This window comes from Hypanus sabinus, chromosome 9 (assembly GCF_030144855.1).
Source record: "Hypanus sabinus isolate sHypSab1 chromosome 9, sHypSab1.hap1, whole genome shotgun sequence".
NCBI lineage: Eukaryota > Metazoa > Chordata > Chondrichthyes > Myliobatiformes > Dasyatidae > Hypanus > Hypanus sabinus.
In genome coordinates, this window is record NC_082714.1 from 133,883,660 (window position 1) to 133,895,194 (window position 11,535).

Here is an 11,535-nt window from a genome sequence, read left to right on the forward strand (position 1 = left end):
CCAGATTCTGAATTTCCTATTTCCGTACATATGAATTGAAAAATGCCTATTTGTGCTAAAAACCAAGAATATGTTGGGGGACCCTGCAAATATCACCATCCATTCTGACACCAATATAGCATGTCCACAATGTTCAGTGGAGCAACACTATCAACAACAACAACAGAACAAAACAAAACAGGAAAACAACAAAACAAGCCCCGTCACACCCTCCTACCTACCTGCACCCTCACATACTCACACACACAGGCAGACCTCCAGCACAGGACAGGCAGCCTCTAGGCCTCCAATCGTTGGGCCTAGACTCTCAGCTGCTGGGCCCTGAACCTCTGGTCCCTGGCTCATCCTTTGGGTCTCTGCCTCTGGACTCACCAGCGGACAAACATAGCCTTGCAGCAAATGAACCCTTCCTATTGCCACACATGCAAGCACAATTTTCCAAGTTACCAATAGAATCGCATTTACAGATTCCCTAGTTACCAGTAAAGTGTCAATAATGAGCAACAAAAACAATGAAGACATGGACATGCATACACATATTCAGGTGCCTTTTGTACATCTCATGGTTGTAGACTTACTCTGTGAGTGACAGACAATTAGAATTCCTGAATTGCTAAGAAATCCAATGTACAAGAAGATTGCAATCTCTAATTTGAGGAGGCCCATTGTCCTTGCAGTTTCTGCATATCTGTAGTTATTGCTCCATTTCCTTCAGTTGAGATGATTAATAATCTCCCCGATACTGCGGTGAAGGACAGACTGATACATTGCGTAAGCAACCACTACAGCAGAGCTTGACACAGAGGTTATTGAGTTCGCCCTCCTGATTGGTTCGGGCACATCTGCGTGCAGATACTTGAGAATTTGTCCGTTACTTTTCACAAGATGTCTTAGCCTCCAGATGTTATTCCCTGAAAAATTGTCAGCATTTTGAATGATTTGTTAATCAGTCACCATATAACAGGCTTTCACTGTCAAAATGGCCATTTCAAGGAAAAAACACATCCAGGAAAATGAGTAGGAACTGGGATGGGCTGGGAATGGAACCAGTTTGAAGAATCATGGATGCTGGCGGTCATGAAGATGGCTTTTACAAATGGAGCTCAGATCTTTTAAAAGTATTTAGTTCCATCAATCCAATTTTGCAACTATGGTTTTATGCATTAGCTTAATATTAACTCCCGAGGTTAAAAACACAAGGTTGTTTTTATGTAGGTAGCCATCCGACAGGATCTAGCATGAGTTGGTTTGCCCTACAAATCCTTCAGCTTGAAGAGTTTGACTCCAAAAGTTGCAGGAAGTAGTCGCTGGATAATGGCAGAACAAAGGAAACTGTGAATTGATCCTGAATACAGTAATACCTTAACCAATGAGGTTTAAGTATTAGGAAGCAAACAAACAATTGAAGAAACAAAACATCAAACAGGCTTTGGAAAGAAGGGAGATGAAATGGGAATAATATGTAAAAAAAAATAACAACAGGAAAGTGATGCAAAATGTAAATCACTTAGATTCTAAAACTATTGACAAATTATACTTGCCACAGCTAATTAGTAGTGCAAGAGCTTAATTGACAGTTATTTAAGCATGTACTTCTAAACTCTAAATATCTGTAACATATTTTGTTTAGATCTGCCTTCCCATTACAATAACTATCAGATTTTCAGTGCATAGGAAACGCCAAATTTTTAACCAAGCTTACAGTAGATTGGTTGATTTTTGACATGGGTTTACCTCCAGTTATGAAAATATTGTGCCATTTATGCAAAAACATATTAGTCTCACAATCATTTTGAAAGTAAAATCTGGTTGAGCAATATTGAAGTAGAATTTAGTTTTGTAACAATGAAACATGTGAAAAAAAACTCTACTTGTTTATACATCCACAAAGCAACATTTGTAGATTGATATATAGATTTTACATACCCTTTTGTAGAGGTAAAGGCAGCTGAGACTCCAGTACAAATGGGACAGTAGGTGATTCATTGACAATTTAACCTCTCAGACATCACACCTCTTAGCCAACACATTGTATTAGCCACCCAGTTTCTGTGATCTTTTTTTTAGATGACAACAGTCAAAAGGAAACAAATTGAGATCAAAGCAGTAGAATTGTTAATTATTTTGAAATAATGGAAAACTGGCCGACCTTCATTTGAATCACCTCATCAGTCACAGCCAACCTCCTACCGGGTGACTTCAGATACACTATGAAGTCCTGCCCATTGCCCTTTAACCAAAAGCAGGGATGATATTGATAGAAGAAAAATGGTTCAGATTCAAACCAATATCATTTCTGTTGTCCCTATCAAACTACCCGAGTAGACTCTTGACCGTAAATACTACTTAGTACCAGAAGTACTCAAGCAGACTTCTGCTTGCATTTACAATGTTCAAATCGGATTTGCTATTCCCATTCCCACTTGTGCGGCCCCTAGACTTCATGAGCAGAGAATGTTATGCTTCCAGGAAATGAGTCTAGATTTCATGCTGTTGAAAGCAGATTGATGCATCCAAGCCAACTCACTGTGGTGTGGTGTTTTGCAACAGACGTGCACAGTTCAGACACTACAAGGAGAGGACTATGAAGGGAGAAGATATGATGGTACAAGAGTAAGTATGTTACAAAGTTTGTATTGTGATGTAATATTCAAAAGTTCATTTTACTATCAAAGTATGTATACAGAATACAACTCTGAAATTTGTTTTCTCCAAATAGCCATAGATTACAGAAAACCGTACAGGTAGTTGAAAGAATGACATCATGCCCCCGCATGAAAAGAAAAAGAATCAAAAACTCACAAACACCCCCCAACCCCTCCCTCGCACAAAATCTAACAGATCACCCGAACCCTCCACCTGCCAATCCACAACAAGAAAGAATTGGCGAGAACAGGAAAAACAGGCATAGCACTGAAAGAGGCCAATATGAACTACAGTCCAATCCATAAATCTCAGAATTTCGATAACATCTTTGAGAGCATCAGGACCCAGCACCCCCTCCAACGGCAGTGAATTCGGCACCCAATCTTAACTTACCATCCAGTTAGAAACATTGCCAATCTTAAACCATTAATTCCTGTGCTTTCATGATTAAATGGGACAAAGTAAACAGCATAAATTATCATAATCATTTTGCTCAGTATTAAAAGGTCCAATTCGGTTAGATGTAATTTATATGTGATTGGTTAATCCTTGATGGTCTTGGGTGAACAATAAATAGCATTTCAGTATGTAGTGCCTTGAAAAAGTAGTCAGCTCCCACAACTATTTTCACATTTTACTGTCTCATTTTTTAAATTTAAAATATATTGAAGTACGATTTTTGAATGAATCTACAAAACATTTGTACATCATGTCAAATCAAAAGAAATTCCAAAATTTGTCAACAATTTACTAAAAATTAAAAATGAAATTGTGAGACAGGAAAAGTATCCATCCCCTTTAAACCTACTACACTAACTTTTCTCAAGTGCAGTATACATGTATTGCCTAACCCACACCCAGTTTGTTGATGTAGCAAATTAGAGAATTACCTGTTTTCAATTAATTCAAAAGCATGACTACCCCCTCTCTATGTAAAGTCAAATAGGAAGATAGATTTTCAACAGGCCAAACCAAAACAAAGTCAAAGCAGCATTCCAGACAATTCAGGAAATGATCATAGAGAAGCACAAATCTGGAGAGGGGTACAAGACCATCTCAAAGGCATTGAACACACCTTGGAGGTCAGTGCAGTCCATCGTAGAAAAAGTGGGGGAAAGAGTATGAAACCACAGCCACACTGTCTAGGTCAGGCTGCCCCTCAAAACTTAGTCACTAGAGAAGAATGGCACTTGTAAGAGAGGCTACTGTGACACCAACAATCACTCTGACCAGCAGAAGTCAGTGGCTGCAACAGGAGAGGAAGTTCATGGTTCCTCTGTCTCTAAGGTCTTACACAAGAAAAGGGTATTTATGGAAGAGTGGCAAGGAAGAAAACCTGGCTTTAAAAAAAAATTGCCTGTCAAGACTTTGCAAAGTGCCACTTAGAAGACCAGAAATCTTAAGGGGGAGAGGGGAGGAAGTTCATCTATAAAGCAGAACAACAACCTGCTGGAAGATGACCTTTTCAGAAGCACACCGCCAGAGCAGCTATGGAGTGGCTTCATTTGACTGAGATCGATGTCCTTGAGTGGCCCAGATTCCTGACCTTAACCTGATCAAACATCTCTGAGAAGACCTCAAGATTGTCGTCCACTGCCGTTCCCCAACTAATCTGGCACAGCTTGAGCAATTTTGCAAGAGAGGTGATTCACCTAAATACAGAGCAAGGGGGGATGAATACTTCTGAGCTGCTGACATTTCAGTTTCTGTATTTCTAGTTTTTCAGGCTTTACAATTTCCCCTGTTTTTTGGGCTCTACTGTGGGGGACAAAAGGAGCATGTGATTCACTAATAAAAAAAATCTTAGTTAAATTGAACAAAATCCATGATTATGATTCTCATTTATGTGAAGAAGGGGTTGGGGGCTGAATACTTTCACAAGGTACTGCAGTTGCTGCACTCGATAACTTGATTTGTTCATCAGTGTGTGAGTTGCTGAATAAAGGAAATGTAGCTTCCAAATTAAGTAATTAATAGTTGTGTTTTATTTTAAATTGGATACATATAAAAAAATTACTATAACAGGTAGATAATTCCATAGATTCTGGAAACTGGAGTATGCTAGAACTACTCAGCAGGTCAGGTCACATCTGTAGAGAAACAAAGCTAAAATTTTAAGTTAATAATCTTTCATCAGAATGCTCTCAAAATGTTACCAGTCTGTGATTTAACTGTTAGCCTCCCTCCAGTTGTTAACCTGCTGAGGATTTCCAGCATTCTGTTTTTATTGCGGATTTCCAGCAACTACAGAATTATACTTCTGCTCATACCAGCCCAACTGAATTTTGTAGCGTACTTTTTATGGAAGGATATTCAGTAGCTTTATGTGTAATAATATGATTCCAGTTATAAATGGGATTTGGAAAGATGACTTAGTGGTGATTATTATTTTTGCACTGTGGGAGAGCAGAGTATGATGGCCTGTCAGAGGAAAGTTGAAGTCTGTCATTAGTGAACTCGAGAACACTTGGACGTGCTATTTCATTGACAGTCCAAGTTATCCAGGATCTCCTCCCTTCCATTGCCTCCTCTCATAATGCCTTTGCTCACCACACAGATGGCATTGCAGTACAGGGAGATTGGAAATGTTGATTCCACTTTGTCTGAGGCTTGTAATGCCCTTCTCTTCATGCTTAAAGATTACAGGCGTATCCATTCTAAGAGCAGGAGAGACTATGGAACCAGCCCTACGAGCAGTATGTAAAGACGTGAGGGTCGGCAAAATCCTGATCCAGACTAATCACACTACAGGAGAGCCAGAGGTAAAATCTGAAAGAATTCCCCCTCTTAATTGTGACTTAATAGTATGGAATCTGGGTTGCCACAGCAATTAAGATTCAGTCAACCTGTGCCAATAAGTGCCTGTGTTTTGATTTACGATGCACTGTTATTATGAAACTGTTCACTCAACTTGCAGCTTCACTACCTGAGATTGCCCAAGGACATCAGTGAGGATCACGTTATTTTAATGGACTGTACGGTATCCACGGGGGCTGCAGCGTTGATGGCCATCAGAGTGTTACTGGTAAGACAGAGTTCTGGAGTATGCAACTTTGAGATCCATTTAAAATTAAAAGTCAAATTACAGTAACAATTAGAACATTCTCCTGGTATGTTATTACAATTAATTCCATAATTCAACAGCATATCTGTACAGTCCGATCTACCAGTATCTGAGGTTTCTATCGCCAGTCCACAGAAAATGCAATCTGCTAAGATTTTTCTCATGGAATCCATTTCTATACAGTAATAGAATCAACACGAAGAGGAAGAAGTTTTCCAGATAAATAGTAGATGGAGAACATGACCTTTGGCAAGTCAGAGAAAATAATTCTTTCAAATCTCTGAAATGACCCGGTTTGTAATTGTTTGGACAAATAGCTGGTAAATGTTCACGCTCTTTGGTATAATCAAACTCAGATAAATTATAGAAAGGAGGTGACGAGAAGCTATGTGTGCACACAAACTTCATTCCATTTTATTTTCTACATAGTTTTCAAAGAACTAAAAGTACTTTGTTTTTGATATCACTGACTCAACACTGACAGGCCTTAACATTCGCCCACAGACATCAGTAATTTCTTTGCAGTGTACAGCAGGTTGGTGGTACTGTTCACTGAAATGTAACAGGCAGTGGTTATGTGGAATACTAATGAAAATTGTGGAAGAGATGACACTTTTAATTATGCTACTTGAAGTTTTTAAGATTAGGATTGCTCACTGTTTAAGCAACCTAATTTTCACATCATGTGATTTACTAATGTGATGCTTATTTGAATCAGAGAGTTGGTCCACCATGAGATAATGTAGCAGAATTGGTTTCATTCAGCCCTTGGTTCCCTCTCAACCCCATTCTCCTGCCTACTCCCCCTAATCTTTGAAGCCCTTACTAATTAAGAAGCTGGATATAAGATCAGAGTACAATTCCTGTTGCTGTGTGTATTGTTGCCTAAACAGTGTTTTTCCATTCTCCCTGTGAGCGTTTGGTTTCCTCCAAGTGCTCCAGTTTCCTTTCACATTCCAAAGACATGAGTTAGGGTTGGAAATTGTGGGTGTGCTCTGTGAGTGCTGAAAGTGCGGCAGCATTTCTTGGGCTGTCCCCAGCACGTCCCTGTTGCAACTGATTCATTTCACTGTATATGTGAAAGCTAATGTCTTGTCTTTACTCTCTTTTTATGGATGTTACAAATATTATTCTACCAACCATTTCCAGCAATTAATGCTTATATAATTTTTTCAGTATTTTATAGTAATCTTTCCCTCGTAATCTACCGTAAATGTGTAAGCAGATTAATCGCTCCTTTTTGTTCCATCTTTATACTACCAATTGAAAATGTGTATGGCTTTAACTTTTGCAGATTTTATTAATAATTTTATTTACAAAGCACCTATTTCTAATAAGTTAGACCATGAAGTAATTCAATGATGTGAATAATTAAAACTTTTCTCAGCTAATTTGCAGAATACAGTTCTGAGGGAAAAGAAAGAATAATTCTGTGGATACAGGCTATCCAATTGATGTGTACCTGATTTTTGTCTGCCACAGGATCACGATGTGCAAGAGGATAAGATCTTTTTGATCTCCCTTCTGATGGCAGAAATGGGCGTGCACTCGGTGGCATATGCATTCCCACAGGTGAAAATTATCACCACAGCAGTAGACAAAAAAGTCAATGACTTGTTCCATATCATCCCTGGCATAGGCAAGTATTTAAATTAACTTTTTATGTGTTTAACATCGGCTCTTCCATGAGCCAGAGCCGGCTAAGGGCAAGCGATTGAAATTTAGACACTGTCCATGGACTGTTGATGGCTTCCTGAAAGTTTGTGCTGCCAGAAAACTTTGGTTGTATTGTTTCCAAATAGATCTGTTCAGAGGTATTTGAAAACAAGAAAAATTGAAAAAGTTTAAAAACTTCAACCTTTTGATCTATAGGTGTCCCCCCACCCCCCTTAGAAAGGTAGAGCGATCCTATGAAACCTTTCTTAAGCCGAAACGGCGTGAAGTGAAGAACCATTAATTTATATGGGAAAATTTTTTGTAAAAGCGAAAATCCTCTTTGTAATGCGAAAACAGGTTACTAATGTAGGTCTTTTGTAAAAGCGAAGTGGCGCAAAGCGAACATTCATAAAGCAGGGGACACCTTTATTTAAAATGCACACATTTAGAACATAAAAGAGTACAGCACAGGAATGGGCCTTTCAACCCACAATGTTGTGCAAGCCAATTAAATTAGTAATCAAATAACCAGGTAAACTAATCTCTTTTGCCTGCATTTAAACTGATATAAAGAAAAAATACGCAAAAATAATTGAAACTTTTTTTTAAATGAGTGGACTACATCAGGGCATCAGCTATGGCTGGACAAAACTAACGGAATGTTCACAAAGAGCATCAGGCTCCGTATTTCAGCAACCTATGGAATGTCGTTCAATTCAATGGGGCAATTCTAGGGATGGAATGAGAGGTGGGAATGCCCACACTGAGCCTCCAGCACATTTCGGATTGCTATGCTGTAGTGTGCTGACACAGACAACTGCAATGCTCTGTAGTTAACCTGTGGTTCTCTCCAGATCTACCAACTAGTCATCAATCCATTTCAGAGTACTTCATGAGCTTAGCCAGCAGTCATGGCCAGATGGCCAAATGGACAACCTCCTATTAGTAAAACAGCCTCTCGTTTAGCTGAAAGTCCTATGAAATGTCAACATTTTCAAACATTGGAATGTCTTTAACACAAAGATAGGTAGGTAGGAAAAGTAATGAGAAAATGATGAAGGGAATTACATCCTCCCCCCCACCCCCAAATAAACTTGGCTCTCAACCAAAGCTGTCCCTTTCAAGCCCCACAGCCGCCAGTATACACTAATATGTAAAGCCACTTTGGTGATTTTTACAAATGTACATAACACTTTGTATTATCAGGTTACTTACCTTAGATAGATTCTTTTTGTAGATTACTTTCCTTTCATGCAGTCTAATTACCTTTACATGTTAACGTAACTCCAGCCGTACTTTAGATATTAGAATAGTAATAATATGCGTGGTTACAATGTTTACCAGCTTCCCTTTCATCTGCTGCTCAATGTCCACATGAGGGCTAGTTTGAAAATTTTATGTTGCCAATTTAGTTCAAACAAAAGTGTAAGTATGAACATTGCTTGCCAAGACTTGCTGCGGTTAGTTTAGGGCAACAAGTATGCGGAACAAGACAGATCCAAAAAAAATGAGCATCCCATTTTGATTACTTGTGACAAAACAATATTACTCTATCGTAGAGTAATGTAGCGTACAGAATGGCTCTTCAGCCCATTTGGTCCTTGGGCCCTTCGTGCCATATCCCTCTCCTATCCCTGCACATGCCCAACTGTCTTTTAAATACTGTTAATGCACCCGCCTCAACCACTTACTCTGGCAGCGTAGCCCTATACTAACCTCACTCTGTGTGGAAAGGTTGCTTCCCTTACATTCTTATTATATCTCTCCCCTTTCGCCCTAAACCTATGTCCTCTAGCTCTCAGTAACAGACCCTGGGGGGATAAAAACTGCAAGTTCATTCTATGCCCCTCATAGTTATATACACACACTAGTAAAATCATCCCAGGTTCTCCTAGGTTTCAGAATCAGATTTATTATCACTAACTTATGACATGAAATCTATTGCTGCCCCAAAACAACACAGTGCAAAGCCATAAGAATCTATAAATTATAAAAAAAAATTGTAAAAAAAAAGGAATAAGGGAAGGGAGATCATGGACCGTTCAAAACTGTTGTAGTGGAGGGGAAGAAGCTGTTCCTGAATCACTGAGTGTGGGTCTTTGTCTCTTCATCCCTTCCCTGATAGTAGTAATGAGTAGAGGGCATGTCTCAGATGATGAGGATCCTTAATGATGGACCTTCTTGAACAAGAAAAAGATATTCATGTCTCCAGTTTTACCAAAATGATGACAATAAACCTATGGTTATTTGATTTACTACCTGGTGAAAATAACATCTCTAGGATTTGTACCCATGTGGTCAACTCAGAAGCCCCAAAGTACAAAATTAACATGTTGCTGGTTTTTTTTGACATTCAGAAATATTTGAAAAAAAACATCAGAATTAAAATATTTGGAACAAAACACAACTGCAATAAATAATAAACCTTGAGCAACTTGCTAAGTTGATGGTGTAGCTGTAGGTATTCTCACTCTCCCTGACATCCTAAAGTAGTAGTTGAATAAAATATTGTTTCAAAAAGTAACTTCATGATTAAGCTTCAGTGTAAATTCTGGGCATCACCTCCTACAGCCTAAATTTACAATATCTCAAAGAATGCCATGAAAATATCCTGAATTTTAAAGATTTTCCTTATCTCCAGTAAAAACCAACAACAGCATTTACAGCATATTTTATCATACCTTTTGTGCAGGGATTATCCTTTAACCCCATCAAACCAGTTGTCATGGAAGTGTTCAAGTATAGCCACTATTGTAGACATTTTAGCACTGAGAAGAGTTATTTTGGCAGTGATTTCCCTGTAATCCAGATCAGCTTCCTATTGATATTTAGTAGAGCTTGAGGAATCTGAATTCTAGTTGATTAATTATCTTTTGTATTTCAGGCAACTTTGGAGATCGTTATTTTGGAACTGACGCCCCTGCTGATTTGTGTGAAGATGATGACTGTGCAGCATTGTGATACATATTCATATTGTTGGCACTGTTGTAGTTAAAAACCTTGTGGACTATTAGAAGAACTGTTTAAGCTTTTGCACAATGGAATTTAGTTGCAGTGGTCAGCTCCTTGTTATGGCCTGCATCCTTTAGTTTTATTGGACAGAATATCTTATTGCCATGGAGTGAAAGGACTAACCTTTGTTTGGCACTAAAAATGCCAATTCAAGTTCAGCCCATCACCTCAGTTTAGCACAACCTGTTGGTTTGTTTCACATCAAAAGTGCAACAGCTTAGTAAGTACAGTATCTACTGTGCAGTTGGTACTATCCTGCATCAGATGATAGTTTGTATACAAAATAGCTGAGGTGTTTTTTTTAAGGTAAGCCGTGACATTTTCTTGCAACATTGGAAATATGGAAACTTTTTTCAAAACTGAGGAAAGTAATTATTTTTATTGTTACTTTTTAGATAATATAATACTTAATTTAAAATAATTGAATGTAAGATTTCTCAAAAATATTCTTAAAATAAAATTTTACCCAGACTCAGAATACTCTTGAAAGAGTGTATCTGTTTTTGCAGCTAGCTTTAATTTGGTACATCACTACTGAGTGCTTATGTTGTACACTTTTATTAACAGTTATCACAATACTTCTGGAGATTGTTCACAAGCACTTTAGAAATTAAAATGGTGTAAGTTATCATTCCTATTTAGAAGATCGGTGTGAATTTAAATGCATTGTAATCCTGAGAAAGTATTCATCTTAAAAGGAATATCATCACCCCAACTGCAACCATTTTGGTATGGGTGTTGGGATCACTGTGAAAAAGCTTCTGTGGAGAGAGAGAGGGAGAGATCAACAAATACTTTCATTGATAGACATTAGCTGCAATACTTGTAATCGGAATCTGTGTTTATAATGAATGAAACTCTCGTATTTTAAAATAAAAAAGTTTTATATTTTGATTTGTTTCATCTGATTATTCAATTTTTTTTTACTATAGCACAGAATAGGCCCCTCTGGCACTTTGAGCCACACCACCCAGAATCCCCCGATTTAGTCCTACCCTAATCACAGGTCAATTTACAATGGCCAATTAACCTACAACTGGTACATCTTTGGACTGTGGGAGAAAACTGGAGCACCCGGAGCAAACCCACGCGATCACGGGGAGAATATATAAACACCTTACAGGTAGCGGTGGGAATTGAACCTGGTCGCCTATCAT

General features: G+C 38.3%; 1 protein-coding gene across 3 annotated transcripts in view; it reads left to right on the forward strand.

Moving 5' to 3' along the window:
• Positions 1-11,272, forward strand: part of LOC132399825 (uridine-cytidine kinase-like 1) — a 135,496-nt gene extending 124,224 nt beyond the window's left edge. For all 3 annotated transcript variants that reach the window (XM_059980626.1, XM_059980624.1, XM_059980625.1), the window contains exons 11-15: positions 2,551-2,613; positions 5,286-5,408; positions 5,564-5,671; positions 7,193-7,349; positions 10,251-11,272. In XM_059980626.1, coding sequence (XP_059836609.1) covers positions 2,551-2,613; positions 5,286-5,408; positions 5,564-5,671; positions 7,193-7,349; positions 10,251-10,327 — 528 coding nt within the window. In that variant the 3' untranslated portion in view covers positions 10,328-11,272. The remainder of the gene's footprint in view (positions 1-2,550; positions 2,614-5,285; positions 5,409-5,563; positions 5,672-7,192; positions 7,350-10,250) is intronic.
• Positions 11,273-11,535: the final 263 nt, after the last annotated feature.